Genomic DNA, 21,869 nt, shown 5'->3' with positions numbered 1-21,869 from the left:
AAAGAAATTCCTGAACGCAAGTGTGGTCACCAAGGCCAATTCTCTTGCCGGTTTTGATGATGGGGTGTGTTGAATCAGGTGAGGCGTGAACTTCCGCGATAATATTTGTAGCGTATCAGTGGTCTCCATGCCCCGTCACACCCCATCCCACCCTAGCTTCGACAACTTCACATTTTTTGGGAACCTTGTATTTGTGTTAAAAACTTGTTTTTTTACTCCTATTTTGCAAGAAATCATGCACAAAAAATTTGATGAATTGCCCTCAAGCCGTTTCATTTCATATATTACACAGACTAAATTGTATCTATATACTTTTGTTGTTCACCAGTTTACAGACTACCAAAGCTATGTAATCCATGGAAGTTTAGTGGATAACCCAACTTTGGAGAGATCTATAGCTCTGTTTAATGGAATCTCGAAATGGGTTCAGCTTATGGTTCTAAGTAAGCCAAGCCCACAGCAAAGAGCAGAAGTCATTACAAAGTACATCAATGTGGCTGAGGTAAAATTTATTTTCTTACATTTATATATATTCTGCTATGAGGGTTTCTTGATACTGAACATGCTCACCATGTGACACAGCGGATTTAAATTGGGGAGTCGCCCATGAAGCAATGAATTATCAAACAGTTGAGATGGCAGCTGAGTCCTGCTGAAGTGCCCCATGTCTGCCATCTTGAGACTCCTATGAAGCCCATCCACTGGCTAGTCTTTATTGGAGACCTCCATCTTCATTATTTTTAGATATTTTAGGTTTCTATGGTTACTGAAGTACTATAATAAGCATTTTATAGGCACTTACACTTTTATTGACAAAGAGATCAAGTTTATGCAGAGACTTAATATTTAAAGAGTTTCTTTATTTAAGGCTTCTGCAATTTGCCCTGGCTGGATATCAACTTTTGGGCAAAATCCTGACTGATGGCAACACATTCTTGTCTAACCTGTTCTTGGAGATTATCACAATTTCTGTGTTTTTGTTTGTCCACCCACTTTTTGAGGATTTACCACAGCTACAGCTGCTCAATGAGATTATGATCTGGAGGATTCCTCAGCCATTAACTCAAAATTTCAATGTTTTGCTCACCGTCCACTTAGTTATCACTAAGATAAACTTCTGGCTAAAGCCCCCGTTACACACTGCGATATCGCTAGCAATATCGCTGTAAAGTCACCGATTTTGTGACGTTACAGCGATATTGCTTGCGATATCGCTGCATGTGATACTCACCTCCGACCGACTCCCCCGCTGGTTATCGCTGATCGCGCAAGAAGCTCCTGGATCATTTCTCGTCGGCCACTTCCTGCGGCGCTTCCTGCTGTGACAACAAGCGACGCGTGGAGCCGGGCGGGAGGACGCAGGATCGCCGCGTCTGACAGGTAAGTAGCGATCCCCGTCCCCAGCGATGTCGCTAGTGAGATCTGCCTGTGTGGTAACGTAGGTGTAACGGTATCTTAAAGCATCCAAAAACAATGAAGCAGCAAACTTTGTGAGAACCCAATTTTGAGTCAGTCACAAAACTTTTGGCAATAAATGTATGTACTGCAATACTGTTATATACTGAGGTATATAGAACAAACAATCGCAGGTTCAAGTCACCTTAGAGGACAAACTTATTTAGTAAAAAAAAAAGCTTTTAAAAATATAAAAAATAAAAAATATAGAAATTCATATCACCTTCCTTTTAAATATAGAAAGAAATTAAGAAATTAAGAAAATGAAAAGTGAATAAAATATATATTACATATTTGGTAACACAATGTCGGTAAAAATACAATCTATGAAAATATAAAATCAATTAATCAGTACAAGAGTGTAATGCCAGATTTTTTTTTGTCACAAAACCTTTCTGAAATACCAATAAAAAGCAATCTAAATGTTTTATGTACCCCAAATTGGTGTCAATTAAACCATCAGTTCAGGATAAAAAAATAAGCACTCATTCTGCTTAGTCTACATAAATATTAAACGTTACAGGTCTCGGAAAATGGTGACGCAAAAGAAAATTACTACAAAATTTTCTACAAAATTCAGATTTTTTTCATAACTTAGCTAAGGAAGAATCCATGCAAATTTGCTATCATTGCAATCATACTGACCTGGTGAATCACATCTTTAAATAATTTTTTACCATACAATGAATGCCGTAAAACTGAAGCTCTTCCAAAACAATAGCAGAATTGCATTTTTTTCAACATTTCATTCTACTAGTAATTTGTTTTCCAATTTTTCAGAACATTACATGATAATTTGAATGGTGGAACTCATAATTACAGCCTGTCCCTCAAAAAAATCATTCCTCCTCTACTATATAATTGTCTAATTCTGTCTGTCTGTCTGTAATGGAAATAGCCTCAGTGTGACACGCAGCAGCGACCAGATCGCCGATTGTGGTGGATCGTCCTGCACCATCTTTTGAACGTTGGTCTCCCGCTGGTCATATTCTAGAATACTGGATGCGATAGAATCAGGCCACCATCTAGTATAGTTATATTCATAGAAAAGAAAATAAATTTGTAAATGATTAATTAATTAGGATGAGGATGTAGCAGCTGAAATAAAAATTAAACACGTCACAAATTTTCTAAGCATATTTATTTCTAATGGTGCTACTGCCATTAAAAATCCAATCCACACACAAAAAAAAAAATCAAACCATAGATGTCCATAAAATAAGTTATGTGGAATCATGAGAAATGACACAGGGAAAAACTAATGAATGCATAAAGAAAGAGAGATGCAAAAAGTCATAGACAGTTATGACACAAGCTAATATTTATCAGTAATTAGAAAGCAATCCTGCCACTTAGTGAACAATAATATCATCTGGTTCAATTTATGGTTTATTAAAAGGTGCCACACAAGTAACATCAAATGATGGGTAAAACTAGTGAACTGTCTGTCTCAAGACTTTTGCAACCTTATTGCTGCAAAACATACTGACGGCATTGGTTACAGAAGAACTTCTAAACTACTGAAGGCACCAGTGATCACTGTTGCGGCAATAATCCGTAAGTGGGAAGAACATAATTTCACTATAAACCAACCACAACCACGTGATCCCTGCAAGATTTAAGACAGAGGAGGGAAAAGAATTATCAGAATAGTCGTCCAATAGCCAAGTACCAGCTGTGGAGAGCTACAGAAAGACCTGGAATCAGTAAGTACAATTGTTTCAAAGAAAATATAAGTAAAGCACTCAGACTTCATGGCCTGTATGCACGCTCACCATGCAAGATTCCATTGCTGAACAAAAAGCATGTTCAAGCTCATTTAAAGCATTTAAAGTTTGCTCAACAAGATTAATTATAAACACTGTACATATGCGATTATGCTGCAGCGCAGGTGCAATGGCTGGCGCCTGCCTTCAGAAGGTTTTCTTTTTTCAGTATGTACATAAATATTCATTATGTAACTAAGGGGCAGGTCAGTGAGGGATTAGTGACCTGTCAGCAGTCTGCATTATGAATACCTAAGCAAAGCACCATATGAAGACCCCCCACAGGCCGACCCGGAGCACGGGCATATCATTAACTCAAAATTGAAAATAAAGTTTGAACAACAACCACAAGATGGAGTTCATCAACTAAGGTATCTTTTTAATCAGTATAACGGCGCCGACCTTACACTGTGTGTCGGTTACTGTGCACAAACCTACTGACAAGTTCACTTTAAATTATGGTTTCATTTCTTTGCCTGTGGATTGGATGGGTTGTCATTGACATATGGTGGGACTTTCATGTCAATAGCACGTTTAGAAATATATTTACTTGGAAAATTTGTGACATGTTCAAAACTTATTTCTCCCTCTGTATATGTTGAAATTTGATTAAATGGGTCTATTTTTATCCATGCTTCAATGTTGTTTTGGCAGTATGTGCATCTAGAGGATGATTTTTTTTTTAGAGGGTTTCCCGTTTTTATTGTAAGGGCTCATCCCCATTTGCGAGAAAAAAAACGGTCTGTTTTCTGGATGGAAAAAACGGACCGATTCTATGCAATTGTCATGCGAGTGTCATGCGAGTGTAATGCGATTTCAGTGTGATTTTTCAATATGACATGAGTATGACATCCGTATGCAATGCGATTTTAACATGATATGTATATATATATATATATATATATATATATATACAGTGGGGCAAAAAAGTATTTAGTCAGTCAGCAATAGTGCAAGTTCCACCACTTAAAAAGATGAGAGGCGTCTGTAATTTACATCATAGGTAGACCTCAACTATGGGAGACAAACTGAGAAAAAAAAATCCAGAAAATCACATTGTCTGTTTTTTTTTCATTTTATTTGCATATTATGGTGGAAAATAAGTATTTGGTCAGAAACAAAATTTCATCTCAATACTTTGTGACATATCCTTTGTTGGCAATGACAGAGGTCAAACGTTTTCTGTAAGTCTTCACAAGGTTGCCACACACTGTTGTTGGTATGTTGGCCCATTCCTCCATGCAGATCTCCTCTAGAGCAGTGATGTTTTTGGCTTTTCGCTTGGCAACACGGACTTTCAACTCCCTCCAAAGGTTTTCTATAGGGTTGAGATCTGGAGACTGGCTAGGCCACTCCAGGACCTTGAAATGCTTCTTACGAAGCCACTCCTTCGTTGCCCTGGCGGTGTGCTTTGGATCATTGTCATGTTGAAAGACCCAGCCACGTTTCATATTCAATGCCCTTGCTGATGGAAGGAGGTTTGCACTCAAAATCTCACGATACATGGCCCCATTCATTCTTTCATGTACCCAGATCAGTCGTCCTGGCCCCTTTGCAGAGAAACAGCCCCAAAGCATGATGTTTCCACCACCATGCTTTACAGTAGGTATGGTGTTTGATGGATGCAACTCAGTATTCTTTTTCCTCCAAACACGACAAGTTGTGTTTCTACCAAACAGTTCCAGTTTGGTTTCATCAGACCATAGGACATTCTCCCAAAACTCCTCTGGATCATCCAAATGCTCTCTAGCAAACTTCAGACGGGCCCGGACATGTACAGGCTTAAGCAGTGGGACACGTCTGGCACTGCAGGATCTGAGTCCATGGTGGCGTAGTGTGTTACTTATGGTAGGCCTTGTTACATTGGTCCCAGCTCTCTGCAGTTCATTCACTAGGTCCCCCCGCGTGGTTCTGGGATTTTTGCTCACCGTTATTGTGATCATTCTGCCCCCACGGGGTGGGATTTTGCGTGGAGCACCAGATCGAGCGAGATTATCAATGGTCTTGTATGTCTTCCATTTTCTAATTATTGCTCCCACAGTTGATTTCTTCACTCCAAGCTGGTTGGCTATTGCAGATTCAGTCTTCCCAGCCTGGTGCAGGGCTACAATTTTGTTTCTGGTGTCCTTTGACAGCTCTTTGGTCTTCACCATAGTGGAGTTTGGAGTCAGACTGTTTGAGGGTGTGCACAGGTGTCTTTTTATACTGATAAGTTTAAACAGGTGCCATTACTACAGGTAATGAGTGGAGGAAAGAGGAGACTCTTAAAGAAGAAGTTACAGGTCTGTGAGAGCCAGAAATCTTGATTGCTTGTTTCTGACCAAATACTTATTTTCCACCATAATATGCAAATAAAATGAAAAAAAAACAGACAATGTGATTTTCTGGATTTTTTTTTCTCAGTTTGTCTCCCATAGTTGAGGTCTACCTATGATGTAAATTACAGACGCCTCTCATCTTTTTAAGTGGTGGAACTTGCACTATTGCTGACTGACTAAATACTTTTTTGCCCCACTGTATATGAGAGAGAAAGATAGCAGAATAGCCGTTAATTCATTTGTCGGCTTTTGTAAAATAATTGCACAAGCCGACAGGATATGAGACATGGTTTACATACAGTAAACCATTTTATTTCATTTAGTTTTTTATATGTACATATATACACATAAAGTACATACATATGTATATATATATATATACACACGTCAGTGACACAAACATACTGTATATATGTATATCTAATATATCTAATATAATATATATATATACATAATTTTTATATACTGTATATATATGATATCTATATACAGTCATATGTTAAAGTTTGGGCACCCCTATTAATGTTAACCTTTTTTCTTTATAACAATTTTGTTTTTTGCAACAGCTATTTCAGTTTCATATATCTAATAACTGATGGACTCAGTTATATTTCTGGATTCAAATGAGGTTTATTGTACTAACAGAAAATGTGCAATCTGCATTTAAACAAAATTTGAGTGGTGCAAAAGTATGGGCACCCTTATCATTTTCTTGATTTGAACACTCCTAACTACTTTTTACTGACTTCCTGAAGCACTAAATTGTTTTTGTAACCTCATTGAGCTTTGAACTTCATAGCCAGGTATATCAACTCATGAGAAAAGGTATTTAAGGTTGGCACTTACAAGTAGTTCTCCTATTTGATTCTCCTATGAAGAGTGGCATCATGGGCTCCTCAAAACAACTCTCAAATGATCAGAAAACAAAGATTATTCAACATAGCTTTTCAGGGGAAGGATACAAAAAGTTGTCTCAGAGATTTAACCTGTCAGTTTCCACTGTGAGGAACATAGTAAGGAAATGGAAGAACACAGGTACAGTTCTTGTTAAGCCCAGAAGTGGCAGGCCAAGAAAAATATCAGAAAGGCAGAGAAGAAGAATGGTGAGAACAGTCAAGGACAATCCACAGACCACCTCCAAAGACCTGCAGCATCATCTTGCTGCAGATGGTGTCACTGTGCATCGGTCAACAATACAGCGCACTTTGCACAAGGAGAAGCTGTATGGGAGAGTGATGCGAACTAAGCCGTTTCTGCAAGCACGCCACAAACAGAGTCGCCTGAGGTATGCAAAAGCACATTTGGACAAGCCAGTTACATTTTTGAATAAGGTCCTGTGGACTGATGAAACAAAGATTGAGTTGTTTGGTCATACAAAAAGGAGTTATGCATGGAGGCTAAAAAACACAGCATTCCAAGAAAAACACTTGCTACCCACAGTATAATTTGGTGGAGGTTCCATCATGCTTTGGGGCTGTGTGGCCAATGCCGGCACCGGGAATCTTGTTAAAGTTGAGGGTCGCATGGATTCAACTCAGTATCAGCAGATTCTGGACAATAATGTGCAAGAATCAGTGACGAAGTTGAAGTTACGCAGGGGATGGATATTTCAGCAAGACAATGATCCAAAACATCGCTCCAAATCTACTCAGGCATTCATGCAGAGGAACAATTACAATGTTCTGGAATGGCCATCCCAGTCCCCAGACCTGAATATCATTGAACATCTGTGGGATGATTTGAAGCAGGCTGTCCATGCTCGGCGACCATCAAACTTAACTGAACTGGAACTGTTTTTCAAACAGGAATGGTCACAAATACCTTCATCCAGGATCCAGGAACTCATTAATAGCTACAGGAAGCGACTAGAGGCTGTTATTTTTCCAAAAGGAGGATCTACATGTCTATATCTATCTATATATATATATAGCAAAGTCTGGGGTCCTCACACCTACCCAGACTGGTCAAGGTGGGAATCAAGCCCAACAGAAATATTCCACCTGGAATTCTGCAAGCACCTTCTCCAAGTCCATTGGAGCACCTCCAACAGTACTTGCCGGGCTGAGCTGGGCAGATTCCCTCTACACCTAATGGTTCTAAAGAGGGCACTGTCATTCCGGGCTCACCTACGTAGGATCAATCCAAGCTCTCATCACCATAAAGCCCTGACACATGTAGGTGAAACAGTAAAACCAGGACCCTTGGAACAGCTCACCCAGACACAACCTGACCAGAACACCAATCACAACAACCTGACAAAAGCCAGAATCAGAAAGATGGTAGACGAAGGCCAGGAGAGGTACGTAAGTGACTGGAAGAACAACATCATCAGCTCACAGAAACGGACCATGTACCGGAGTCTACAGAGAGACTGCAGACTGGCCCCATATTTGGAGAAACTCCCAGACCCCAGAGACCGCAAGATCCTGAGCCGATATAGACTCAGTGCCCACAGTCTGGCCATCGAATCCGGCCGATACAGGCAGAGCTACAAGCCCAGGGAGGAAAAACTGTGCCAACACTGTGACCAGGAGGCCCTGGAGGATGAGACCCACTTCCTGCTACACTGCCCCAAATATTCAGCAGTGAGGGACACTCACTTCAGGAGACTCTCACATCTCTTCCCGGATTTCATCACCATGAAGGAGGAAGAGAAAACATATATCCTGCTGGGAGAAGAAGAGAGAGCAGTGGAGATAGCAGCGCAATATGCGAGTGAATGTCATAGACTGCGAGAAAGAGAACTATGATATGCCATGGACTTCTATAGTCCCCACCCTGGATCTGCCCCATGCCCCCCATTCACCTTCCCTATGCCATGGACTTCTATAGCCCCACCCTGGATCTGCCCCATCCCCCCATCCACCTTCCCTATGCCATGGACTTCTATAGCCCCATCCTGGATCTGCCCCCATGCACCTTTCCTACAGCCCCTACCCAACATCCCTACAGTTCCTATCCCTATTCCCTTTTGTACACTTGCTTTGGCAAAACTAATGTGTATTTAGTCCTGCCAATAAAGCTTCTTTGAATTTGAATTATATATATATATATAATATATATGGTTACATATAATATATATATATATATCTAATATATATTATATATTTTATATATTTAATATATATACATATCATATATAATATATATTCAACCCAATCCCACCTCTTCCCTCCCTAATCCTCTCTTCTTTTAAAGTCCACTCTGTCCGCATCTACTCTCCCTCCAACCTCCAAGTGGCTGTCATATACCAACCTCCAGGCCCGACCACTGCCTTAATTGACCAATTCTCTACCTGGCTTCTTCATTTTCTTTCAACTGACACCCCCACTATCATCATCATCGGTGACTTCAACATCCCCACTGATACCCTTCAGTCAGCAGCCTCCAAACTCCTGTCCCTTACTTCATCCTTTGGACTTACTCAGTGGTCCTCCTCAGCCACCCACACAGACGGGCACACATTAAACCCGGTCTTCACCCGTCTCTGCTCTCTTTCTAACTTCACCACCTCCCCTCTCTCTATCTGACCACCATCTACTCACTTTCTCATCCCTGTCCTCCTCACCTGGCACCCATGTCCAGCAACACGTGCACTCCCACAGAAACCTTGCACACCTAGACACCCACGCGCTCTCTGACTCTATTCTACCACTGACATCCATATCCTCACTCCATGACACAGACAGTGCCACTGCTTTCTACAATGCCACTCTCGCATCAGCTATTGAGGCGGTTGTCCCTCTCGTTCATGGCAGAATACGACGTATCAACAGACAACCCTGGCAAAATAACACCACTAAAAAGCTCCAGAAAGTGTCCAGGATTGCAGAACGGCGCTGGAAGAAAACAAATCCGCAAGATGACTTCACCACATTCAAACAGGCAACACTCGATTTCAAATCTGCCCCCACCTCTGCTAATCAGGCCTACTTCACAACCCTCGTATCTTCCCTATCTTACAACCCCAAACAGTTATTCAAAACTTTTAACTCCCTCCTCCTCCCACCACTGCCTCCTCCAACCCCCCTCATCTCTGCTGAGGACTTTTCCACACACTTCATAAACAAGATTGACCAAACAAGGCAAGTCTTCATCACGCAACCACCACAACCCCTTTGTATACCAGACCAATGCCCAAACCCCATAACCTCACTCTCCAACATCACTGAAGTGGAGCTTAAACGTCTCTTCTCCAAATCGCACCTCACAACCTGTGCACTCGACCCCATCCCATCCCACCTCCTCTCCAACCTCACCACCACACTAATCCCATCCCTAACCCACCTCTTCAACCTATCACTAATGTCCGGTACCTTCCCTTCTGCTTCCAAACATGCCACAATCATGCCTATCCTTAAAAAGCCAACCCTCGACCCAACCGCTATGTCCAGCTATCACCCAATATCGTTGCTCACATTCGCTTCCAAACTCCTGAAACAGCACGTCCACGCTGAACTTTCCTTCCACCTATCATCTAACTTGCTCTTTGACAACCTACAATCTGGTTTCCGCCCCCATCACTCCACTGAGACAGCCCTGCCCAAAATTACTAACGACCTACTTACAGCCAAATCAAATGGACAATACTCTATACTCCTGCTTCTAGACCTGTCCTCTGCATTCAACACAGTTGACCACTGCGTCCTAGTACAGATCCTCTCCTCCTTTGGCATCAAAGGCCTTGCCCTATCCTGGATCTCCTCATACCTTTCCAACCGCACATTCAGTGTCTCCCACTCCCACACCACCTCCTCATCCCACCCTCTCTCTGCTGGAGTCCCCCAAGGATCTGTTTTAGGACCCCTACTCTTCTCAATCTATACACTTGGTCTGGGGCAACTCATAAAGTCCCACGGATTCCACTACCACCTTTATGCTGATGACACTCAGATCTACCTCTCTGGCCCAGATGTCACCTCTCTGCTGTCCAGAATCCCAGACTGTCTATCAGCCATATCCTCCTTCTTCTCCTCTCGCTTCCTCAAGCTCAATGTGGACAAATCTGAACTCATCATCTTTCCTCCATCTCACAGATCTTCCTTACCCGACCTAGCTATAACAATTAATGACATCACACTTTCCCCAGTACCGGAAGTCCACTGCCTCGGAGTAACCTTTGACTCTGCCCTGTCCTTCAAACCGCACATCCAAGCTCTTTCTACCTCCTGTCACCTCCAGCTCAAAAATATTTCCAGAATCCGTCCTTTCCTCAACCCTCAATCTACTAAAATGCTTGTGTATGCCCTCATCATCTCCCGCCTCGACTACTGCGACATTCTTTTCTGTGGTCTCCCTGCTAACACCCTCGCACCTCTCCAGTCCATCCTTAACTCTGCCCCCCGATTAATTCATCTCTCTCCTCGCTACTCCTCTGCTTCTCCCCTCTGCAAATCTCTTCACTGGCTCCCATTCCCTCAGTTCAAATGACTAATACTGACCTACAAGGCCATCTATAACCTGTCTCCCCCATATGTCTCTGAACTAATCTCCCGATACCTTCCCTCACGTAATGTATCTTATATATGAAATGAATATATGTGTACTGTATATATATATATATATATATATATATATATACAGTCATGGCCAAAAGTATTGACACCCCTGCAATTCTGTCAGATAATATTCAGTTTCTTCCTGAAAATGATTGCAAACACAAATTCTTTGGTATTATTATCTTCATTTAATTTGTCTTAAATGAAAAAACACAAAAGAGAATGAAGCAAAAAGCAAAACATTGATCATTTCACACAAAACTCCAAAAATGGGCCAGACAAAAGTATTGGCACCCTCAGCCTAATACTTGGTTGCACAACCTTTAGCCAAAATAACTGCGACCAACCGCTTCCGGTAAACATCAATGAGTTTCTTACAATGCTCTGCTGGAATTTTAGACCATTCTTCTTTGGCAAACAACTCCAGGTCCCTGATATTTGAAGGGTGCCTTCTCCAAACTGCCATTTTTAGATCTCTCCACAGGTGTTCTATGGGATTCAGGTCTGGACTCATTGCTGGCCACCTTAGAAGTCTCCAGTGCTTTCTCTCAAACCATTTTCTAGTGCTTTTTGAAGTGTGTTTTGGGTTATTGTCCTGCTGGAAGACCCATGACCTCTGAGGTAGACCCAGCTTTCTCACACTGGGCCCTAAATTATGCTGCAAAATTTGTTGGTAGTCTTCTGACTTCATAAAGCCATGCACACGGTCAAGCGGTCCAGTGCCAGAGGCAGCAAAGCAACCCCAAAACATCAGGGAACCTCCACCATGTTTGACTGTAGGGACCGTGTACTTTTCTTTGAATTCCTCTTTTTTCTCCTGTAAACTCTATGTTGATGCTTTTGCCCTAAAAGCTCTACTTTTGTCTCATCTGACCAGAGAACATTCTTCCAAAATGTTTTAGGCTTTTTCAGGTAAGTTTTGGCAAACTCCAGCGTGGCTTTTTTATGTCTCGGGGTAAGAAGTGGAGTCTTCCTGGGTCTCCTACCATACAGTCCCTTTTCATTCAGACACCGACGGATAGTACGGGTTGACACCGTTGTACCCTCGGACTGCAGGGCAGCTTGAACTTGTTTGGATGTTAGTGGAGGTTCTTTATCCAACATCCGCACAATCTTGCGTTGAAATCTCTTGTCAATTTTTCTTTTCCGGCCACATCTAGGGAGGTTAGCCACAGTGCCATGGGCTTTAAACTTCTTGATGACACTGCGCACGGTAGACACAGGAACATTCAGGTCTTTGGAGATGGACTTGTAGCCTTGAGATTGCTCATGCTTCCTCACAATTTGGTTTCTCAAGTCCTCAGACAGTTCTTTGGTCTTCTTTCTTTTCTCCATGCTCAATGTGGTACACACAAGGACACAGGACAGAGGTTGAGTCAACTTTAAGCCATGTCAACTGGCTGCAAGTGTGATTTAGTTATTGCCAACACCTGTTAGGTGCCACAGGTAAGTTATAGGTGCTGTTAATTACACAAATTAGAGAAGCATCAAATGTTTTTTCGAACAGTGCCAATACTTTTGTCCACCCTCTTTGTTATGTTTGGTGTGGAATTATATCCAATTTGGCTTTAGGACAATTCTTTTTGTGTTTTTTCATTTAAGACAAATTAAATGAAGATAATAATACCAAAGAATTTGTGTTTGCAATCATTTTCAGGAAGAAACTGAGTATTATCTGACAGAATTGCAGGGGTGTCAATACTTTTGGCCATGACTGTATATACACACATATATATATATATTGCATAGTAAGATTGAACAAAAGCCGCTAATAAAATTGCCGGCTTCTGTAAAATCATTCCCCAACCCGACATGAAATGACACAAGGTTTACATACAGTAAACCATTTCATTTCATGTTTTTTTGTATATGTCCCTGACTAATAATTAGATTATGATTTGTGTGTAAAATGTGGGACATCTAGTTGTTAAATGAAGGGGTTAATTAATTGTTTAAAATTGTGTGGACTCCCGCTGTAAAATCACAACCAGAGAGGTTGAGCAGATGAGTGAGGGCAGATTTTAATAGCCATGAGAGGGACCATTGTTTTTGGCCCCCCGCAGAGGTCCCTCTCTAGGCTAATAAAATATGCCCTCAATCACCTGCTTTACCTCTCTGGTTGCGAAATTTGCGCGGGAGCCCACGCAATTTTTTTCCGGGAATTAACCCTTGAATTTAAGAGCTACAGCTCACAAATTTGAAACACATACACTACTAAATTTTATAGTCAGGGACACATAAAAAAATAGGGATATGCAATGGTTTACTATATGTAAACCATGTCTCATATCCTGGCGGGTTCTGAAATGATTTGACAGAAGCCGGTAAATGCTTTTGTTCTATCTTACTGTGCCAAATATATATATATATATATATATATATATATATATATATTCAAACAATGTAAAAAATATATAGCCAGCTCACCATAAAGGAGTTCCTCTTAATGCAATAGTCAGTGTTCACCTTATATTCTGCACGGATCCAGGCAGGGAGTATGCCCCAACAAATAGAAATATAAGAGAATTGGGATCCAGCAAAAAGATGAAAGTTCACCAGAATTATAAAATCTTCTTCTTTATTTATCCATTATCCTATAGGACCGTGAAGAAGGCACATAGTGCTGAAACATGTAGTCCCTTGCTGGAATGTTACCAATTGTTTGGAGTTCCTCATATATTTTTTATATGAATTAATGGATAAATAAAGAAGAAGATTTTATAATTCTGGTGAACTTTCATCTTTTTGCTGGATCCCAATTCTCTTATATTTCTATATATATATATATATATATATATATATATATATATATATATATATGTATATATATATATATAAATCCAACAATGTAGACCAGCTCACTCCTGTGAACCACCTGGAACCTCAGCTGACCTGGTTAACACAGTTGTGCCCGGATCTGGATGTAGGAGTCCATCCATACAAATGTGAACAACGACAAAGCAAAGTCCAGCAATAACGTGAGCAATCCAGGATGCTGTTAAAAATTTTTTTCTTTTTATTCATAAATCCATTAAAATGCAATGGTCCAAGCAGTTCAAAACAGCAATAACGCAGGAAAGTCGTGCAGATAGGACTACGCGTTTCAGCTGTAGAACCTGCCTTCTTTACGGTCCAGAAACCTCACGTTATTGCTGGACTTTGCTTTGTCGTTGTTCATATATATATATACACACACATGTAAATTATATACAGTAAATAATATAATATATACATATATATATTAAATATAATTATATATATATAATTATATATATAATTATATATACACATATATATATTACACATTTATATATTATACATATGCACATATAAATTTTATATATATCTAAAATATAATTATATATATATAATTATATATAATATACATACATATCATATATAAAAGATATAATATATGTATACATATAGTGTGTGTGTATGTATATATATATATATATGCTAGACATATTTAATATATATTGTAAATATATATATATATATACACTCACTGGCCACTTTATTAGGCACACCATGCTAGTAAGGGGTTGGACCCCCTTTTGCCTTCAGAACTGCCTCAATTCTTCGTGGCAGAGATTCAACAAGGTGCTGGAAGCATTCCTCAGAGATTTTGGACCATATTGACATGATGGCATCACACAGTTGGCGCAGATTTGTCGGCTGCACATCCCTGATGCGAATCTCCCGTTCCACCTCATCCCAAAGATGCTCTATTGGATTGAGATCTGGTGACTGAGGAGGCCATTTGAGTACAGTGAACTCATTGTCATGTTCAAGAAACCAATCTGAGATGATTCGAGCTTTATGACATGGCGCATTATCCTGCTGAAAGTAGCCATCAGATGTTGGGTACATTGTGGTCATAAAGGGATGGACATGGTCAGCAACAATACTCAGGTAGGCTGTGGCGTTGCAACGATGCTCAATTGGTACCAAGGGGCCCAAAGAGTGCCCAGAAAAAATTCCCCACACCATGACACCACCACCACCAGCCTGAACCGTTGATACAAGGCAGGATGGATCCATGCTTTCATGTTGTTTACGCCAAATTCTGACCCTACCATCCCAATGTCGCAGCAGAAATCGAGACTCATCAGACCAGGCAACGTTTTTCCAATCTTCTACTGTCCAATTTCGATGAGCTTGTGCAAATTGTAGCCTCAGTTTCCTGTTCTTAGCTGAGAGGAGTGGTACCCAGTGTGGTCTTCTGCTGCTGTAGCCCATCTGCCTCAAAGTTCGACGCACTGTGCGTTCAGAGATGCTCTTCTGCCTACCTTGGTTGTAACGGGTGGCAATTTGAGTCACTGTTGCCTTTCTATCAGCTCGAACCAGTCTGCCCATTCTCCTCTGACCTCTGGCATCAACAAGGCATTTCCGGCCACAGAACTGCCGCTCACTGGTTTTTTTTTCTTTTTCGGACCATTCTCTGTAAACCCTAGAGATGGTTGTGCGTGAAAATCCCAGTAGATCAGCAGTTTCTGAAATTCTCAGACCAGCACTTCTGGCACCAACAATCATGCCACGTTCAAAGGCACTCAAATCACCTTTCTTCCCCATACTGATGCTCGGTTTGAACTGCAGGAGATTGTCTTGACCATGTCTACATGCCTAAATGCACTGAGTTGCCGCCATGTGATTGGCTGATTAGAAATTAAGTCTTAACACACAGTTGGACAGGTGTACCTAATAAAGTGGCCAGTGAGTGTATAGAGAGAGAGAGAGAGAGAGAGAGAGCTGTCATTGACAAATACAATTAGTATAGTGTTGCTGTCTGTAAATTATAGGGGGACCCCATGCCATTTTGTTCCTTGAAAAAATCATTTATTAATTAAAAACATGTCCACAATTTAGAAACGACACTAGACTAATTGTATTTGTCAGTAACATATATATAAATATGTATTTGATATATATTATATTTTGATTATATTTATATTATATATGATATATAATATATTTATGATTTAAATATATAATATCTATTATATACATAATATATTACATATATATTACATATATATATTACATGTGTGTATATATATATATATATATATATATATATTCTCTATGTCTTCAATATAATATATTATATATATAGTATGGCTGTATATATATATATATATATATATATATATTATATCTATATTACATATAAATTATCTATATCTTATTCTATGTGTACATATATTATGTAAATATATATATTATATACACTCACTGGCCACTTTATTAGGTACACCTGTCCAACTGTGTGTTAAGACTTAATTTCTAATCAGCCAATCACATGGCGGCAACTCAGTGCATTTAGGCATGTAGACATGGTCAAGACAATCTCCTGCAGTTCAAACCGAGCATCAGTATGGGGAAGAAAGGTGATTTGAGTGCCTTTGAACGTGGCATGATTGTTGGTGCCAGAAGGGCTGGTCTGAGAATTTCAGAAACTGCTGATCTACTGGGATTTTCACGCACAACCATCTCTAGGGTTTACAGAGAATGGTCCGAAAAAGAAAAAAAATCCAGTGAGCGGCAGTTCTGTGGCCGGAAATGCCATGTTGATGCCAGAGGTCAGAGGAGAATGGGCAGACTGGTTCGAGCTGATAGAAAGGCAACAGTGACTCAAATTGCCACCCGTTACAACCAAGGTAGGCAGAAGAGCATCTCTGAACGCACAGTGCGTCGAACTTTGAGGCAGATGGGCTACAGCAGCAGAAGGCCACACTGGGTACCACTCCTCTCAGCTAAGAACAGGAAACTGAGGCTACAATTTGCACAAGCTCATCGAAATTGGACAGTAGAAGATTGGAAAAACGTTGCCTGGTCTGATGAGTCTCGATTTCTGCTGCAACATTCGGATGGTAGGGTCAGAATTTGGCGTAAACAACATGAAAGCATGGATCCATCCTGCCTTGTATCAACGGTTCAGGCTGGTGGTGGTGGTGTCATGGTGTGGGGAATTTTTTCTGGGCACTCTTTGGGCCCCTTGGTACCAATTGAGCATCGTTGCAACGCCACAGCCTACCTGAGTATTGTTGCTGACCATGTCCATCCCTTTATGACCACAATGTACCCAACATCTGATGGCTACTTTCATCAGGATAATGCGCCATGTCATAAAGCTCGAATCATCTCAGATTGGTTTCTTGAACATGACAATTTGTTTACTGTACTCAAATGGCCTCCTCAGTCACCAGATCTCAATCCAATAGAGCATCTTTGGGATGTGGTGGAACGGGAGATTCGCATCAGGGATGTGCAGCCGACAAATCTGCGCCAACTGTGTGATGCCATCATGTCAATATGGTCCAAAATCTCTGAGGAATGCTTCCAGCACCTTGTTGAATCTCTGCCACGAAGAATTGAGGCAGTTCTGAAGGCAAAAGGGGGTCCAACCCCTTACTAGCATGGTGTACCTAATAAAGTGGCCAGTGAGTGTATATATAACCTATATTTATGATATGTATATATATTTTATATATATTACATATACATATATTATATGTAACTATATATATATTATATGTTATATATATATATTATGTATATATATTACATATATATATATATGTGTGTGTCACTGATATGTGTATATATATATATATATGTATTCCATGTGTATATATCTAGTGTTTTGTGAGCTGTCAGTGTGATTTGACAGAAGCCGACAAATGAATTAACATCTACTATGTATCTGTCTATGAAATATAAAGATATATATATATATATATATATATGTGTGTGTCTCACTGACATATATATTCACCTGTTCTATGTGTATACATGTATTCTATCTTTTGTATTAGAACATGTCAGTGTGATTTTACTGCATAGCCGCATATGAATTACCGGCTTTTGTTCTATCTATCTATCTATCTATCTATCTATCTATCTATCTATCTATCTATCTATCTATCTATCTATCTATCTAATATAAATACATATAGGTGTGTGTGTGTGTGTCACTGACATGTATATATCTATGTGTATATATCTATTCTATCTATTCTATTCTAACATGTCAGTGTGATTATACAGTTGCCACTTATGAATTGCCGACTTTTCAAAGGACACTGGTGCAGATTTGTACACGCACCCATTGACTTGCATTGGCGATTTTCTAGGGAAAATCACAGCAAATCGCAGCATGCTGTGATTGATTTTTTTCTCAGTCCGATTTTGGATGGGAAAAAAATCGCAAGTGAGATGTCACCCATTAATTAACATTGGTCAGAGTGCAATCCGATTTTTAATTGGATTACACTCATCCGATTTTCGCACCAGTGAGTATGAGCCCTAATACTCAACCAACATATGTAACGTTTTTAAGTTTTTCAAATTCTAATGGCAATGCATGAATAAAAATACAGTGCTATAGTAGCAAAAACTACCAAGGGATTTTATACTGCATGTAATCTCAGGTACTAGGTTATTTTTCATTCCTTTTATTTTACTGCAGAAATTACTGGATCTCCAGAACTACAATACACTGATGTCTGTGGTTGGTGGACTAAGCCATAGCTCTATATCTCGCCTTAAGGATACTCATGCACACCTCAGTTCTGATGTAACAAAGGTATATACATAGATATATATTTTGAAATCTACAATTTTATAGAAACTATTTTAACATCGAATAATGACTGAAGCTATAACTGTTTTTGTTAAAATAATTATTAGCCCAGGAAGAGATTGTATATTGCTGAATTATTAATTTGATTCCACAGATCCGTCATATTTAACTTATAGACGTCTTTGAACATATACGGTACCTCTGTGTGGCTCTAAATTTATACACCAATCTTTGAGGCATGCTTCATCACTTGCTGTTTTATGGAGAATTTGGTGATAGTAAGAAATGGCTTCCATCTAAAGAATGGATAATTTGCAGACCAACTAAAGTATCAGACACTTCTATTTCACTCTTCTAAGCACATACCCTTATTCCAAGCCTTTTGGCTAGGATGGAGAATTTGTACATTTCCTGGCTGAAGGTTTCTGCCATTTTCACTATGTATTTTAATTGTTTTCACTGTGTGTCTTCATAACAAATGCATTTTTTTGGGTCCGATTCCTTCATGCATTTTTTTGGGTCAGATTCCTTCATGGGTTGCCACCTAATTGGTCTAGGAAGAGAGTTTGCAGCCCTTCTGCTTGATCCCGACTCTTCTCCAAGAAGCGAAGCCAATCCACACTGGGCTCTCCGTTCTGTTGGGGTGGCAGCCAGCCCAAATGGTTCTTTTGCAAACAACTGGCTCTGCCGAAACTTTGGCAATGTGGGGTGTTATGATTGGGTCACCGAGGAGGAAAACAAAACCAAGCTAAGTCACAGAAAACCAGAGAGGTTGGTAACTACGCGGATTGCAGACCCCTGATCCTAACCACACAACTAACAGCAGCCGTGGAGCATACCTACGATGATTCTAGACGCTTTGTCACAGCCGGAGGACTAAATAAGCCTAAAGCAAGAAAAGGGGAAATCTAAACGGCCCCAGAGCAGACCCCCCACACATGAATTGATGGTGAAACAAGATGAAAGCACAAACACAGGTAGGAAAATAGGCTGAGCAAACAATGGGGCCCACACTAACTAGAATGGACAGGAAAGGAAAGATACTGTCTGCAATCATGCCAAAAAACCCTGCAAAAATGTCCAACACTTCTGATAGCAAAAAAACCCTGAAGTCACTAGACTTCACCCACTATATCAGCACTCTGGCATATTATGAGAACAGAGCAAAAAGAGTCCAATCTAATAAGGGACAAAAAGCAAACTGGCACATACAGTAACATAAGAGTGGAAATTCAGCACAGCCCCAGCCGGGGCTGGCTGACCACACAAAAACTGAATAGACAAAACCAAATCAAATGTGAACATTAGCAGAGAAAAACTTAGCTTGAGAAGGCAGGAACTGAGCTGGAAACCAAGACCTCAGGAGGCAAGAAAAAAATCACCAGCATGGGAATAGGGAGTCGGCTGTCTTAAATCCAGTCTGAGATTCCAGATGTCCAATCCTCATCCTCATTATCAGGTGGCAGGTCTCTGTTAATTAGATCAGCTTCATTACCTCCTGCCACCACCAGAGGGAGCCCGGAAAGAGAACTCACAACTCATGTGTCAGCACAAACAGTTCCCTCTCCAGAAACCAGAGGCAGACCAGAAAATGAGTTCACAACAGTGGGGTGTCCAATCAATGTGGCTTTCTGGAACAGAGGAATTGGGAAAGGTCTATTGGTCAGGCTCTTCTCCTTTTGGTGCAGACAGCGATAGACCGCATCCTTATTGACTTTTTTATGGCACCATTCACTTTTTTTAAGTGCATTTGGGTCAAGAGCATAATCTCAAATCTCAGGCTGTTAAAAATTGTAATAAAGGGTCACATATTGACTTTCTACTGGAGGAGAACTAATAAGTGTAATAAGGCATGTTGTATCACGGATTTGACACTAAAAAATGTATCATGGCAACACCAAATGGTGAGCTATAGGGTGCCTAGGCAAATTACATGGACCTGTAGGAACTCCACAAACTTTCATTTAACTGTGTACATAAGAACAAAGGAAATGAAAGTCATTCCTAATAAGCATTATAAAATGAATACCAATAAAAAATGCACCTGCAATTTGGTTACTTTGATTATAGCCATGTAAGTTTTCTTAGATGCAGGGTGCTCAACAAGACTTGAGGAAATGCTAATTACTTTTTCTTATAATTTCTGAAATCAAATGATCAGACACATTTCACGTTCAATAGAATAAGTGAAAAACACAGTCTGGTTCTGGTTTATCAATAAAGTATTTTCTCACTTCTCTTGCAGGTGTGGAATGAAATGACTGAGCTGGTCTCATCAAATGGAAACTACTGTAATTATCGTAAAGCCTTTGCAGAGTGTGAAGGATTCAAGATTCCCATTCTAGGTGTTCATTTAAAAGACTTAATAGCCGTGCATGTTATTTTCCCTGACTGGATTGATGACAACAAAGTTAATACAGTGAAAATGCAGCAGTTATATGTCACCCTCAATGAACTGGTTTCACTGCAGAGTGCTTCACATCATCTAGAAACCAGTATGGATTTAATTAACCTCCTAACAGTATGTATTTTATTCAGCATTGTAACATTATGTCCTTTTAGCAAGCTAAATATAGTAAGTAACCCCTGCCAAAAGTTTTAGACTTAAAATGAACCTGTTATCAGGATTTTGCTCAGTAAACTACAGACAGTGTCAGGTCGGCGCCGTTATGCTGACTAAAATGATCTTTTGATTGATGAAATCCAGCTTGTGGTTGTTTAATCTTTATTTTCAATTTTCAGTTAATAAGATTCCTGTGCTCCCAGGCGGCCTGTGAGGGGGTGGTGGTGGTCTTTACTTGGTGCTCTGTTCTCAAACTCATCCTTATGGGCTTAAATGACAGGTCACTCAAGCGCCTTTTTCCTGCATCCAAATTTTTTTTCCTCCAACAATATGGTGATGGCAGCAGTGCTTGCGCAGTAGCATCTATTTATAAGCTATAAATACTACTATGCATACACCAACGTCAGCGCTATTTTGCTGTAGTTACTTTTTTTTACAAAGACCACACTATGAACTGCATGAGTGCAGTATTTAAAATAGAAGGCGGGTCACTGAAGGTTCAGTGACTTGTCATTTAAGTATGAATATAAGAACAGAGCACCAAATAAAGTCCTGCCCGCAGGCTGCTCTGTAGCACGAGAATCTCAGTGTAATGGCGCCAACCTGACAATGCCTATAGCAAAATTCTTATGAAAGGTTCGCTTTAAAGGGAATCTGTCACCATTGAAAATGCAGTTCAGTCTG

General features: G+C 40.1%; 1 protein-coding gene across 2 annotated transcripts in view; it reads left to right on the top strand.

Annotated features, from left to right (window-relative positions):
• Positions 1-21,869, top strand: part of RASGRP3 (RAS guanyl releasing protein 3) — a 301,226-nt gene that overhangs the window by 193,578 nt on the left and 85,779 nt on the right. For both annotated transcript variants that reach the window (XM_073557604.1, XM_073557603.1), the window contains 3 exons: positions 329-502; positions 18,509-18,625; positions 20,868-21,143. In XM_073557604.1, coding sequence (XP_073413705.1) covers positions 329-502; positions 18,509-18,625; positions 20,868-21,143 — 567 coding nt within the window. The remainder of the gene's footprint in view (positions 1-328; positions 503-18,508; positions 18,626-20,867; positions 21,144-21,869) is intronic.

Source organism: Dendrobates tinctorius, unplaced genomic scaffold, assembly GCF_039654945.1.
Source record: "Dendrobates tinctorius isolate UK_male_01 unplaced genomic scaffold, ASM3965494v1 ptg000250l, whole genome shotgun sequence".
In the NCBI taxonomy this organism is placed as follows: Eukaryota; Metazoa; Chordata; class Amphibia; order Anura; family Dendrobatidae; genus Dendrobates; species Dendrobates tinctorius.
The sequence above is the reverse complement of the archived record's forward strand: the minus strand, read 5'-3'. Positions and strand labels throughout refer to the sequence as shown.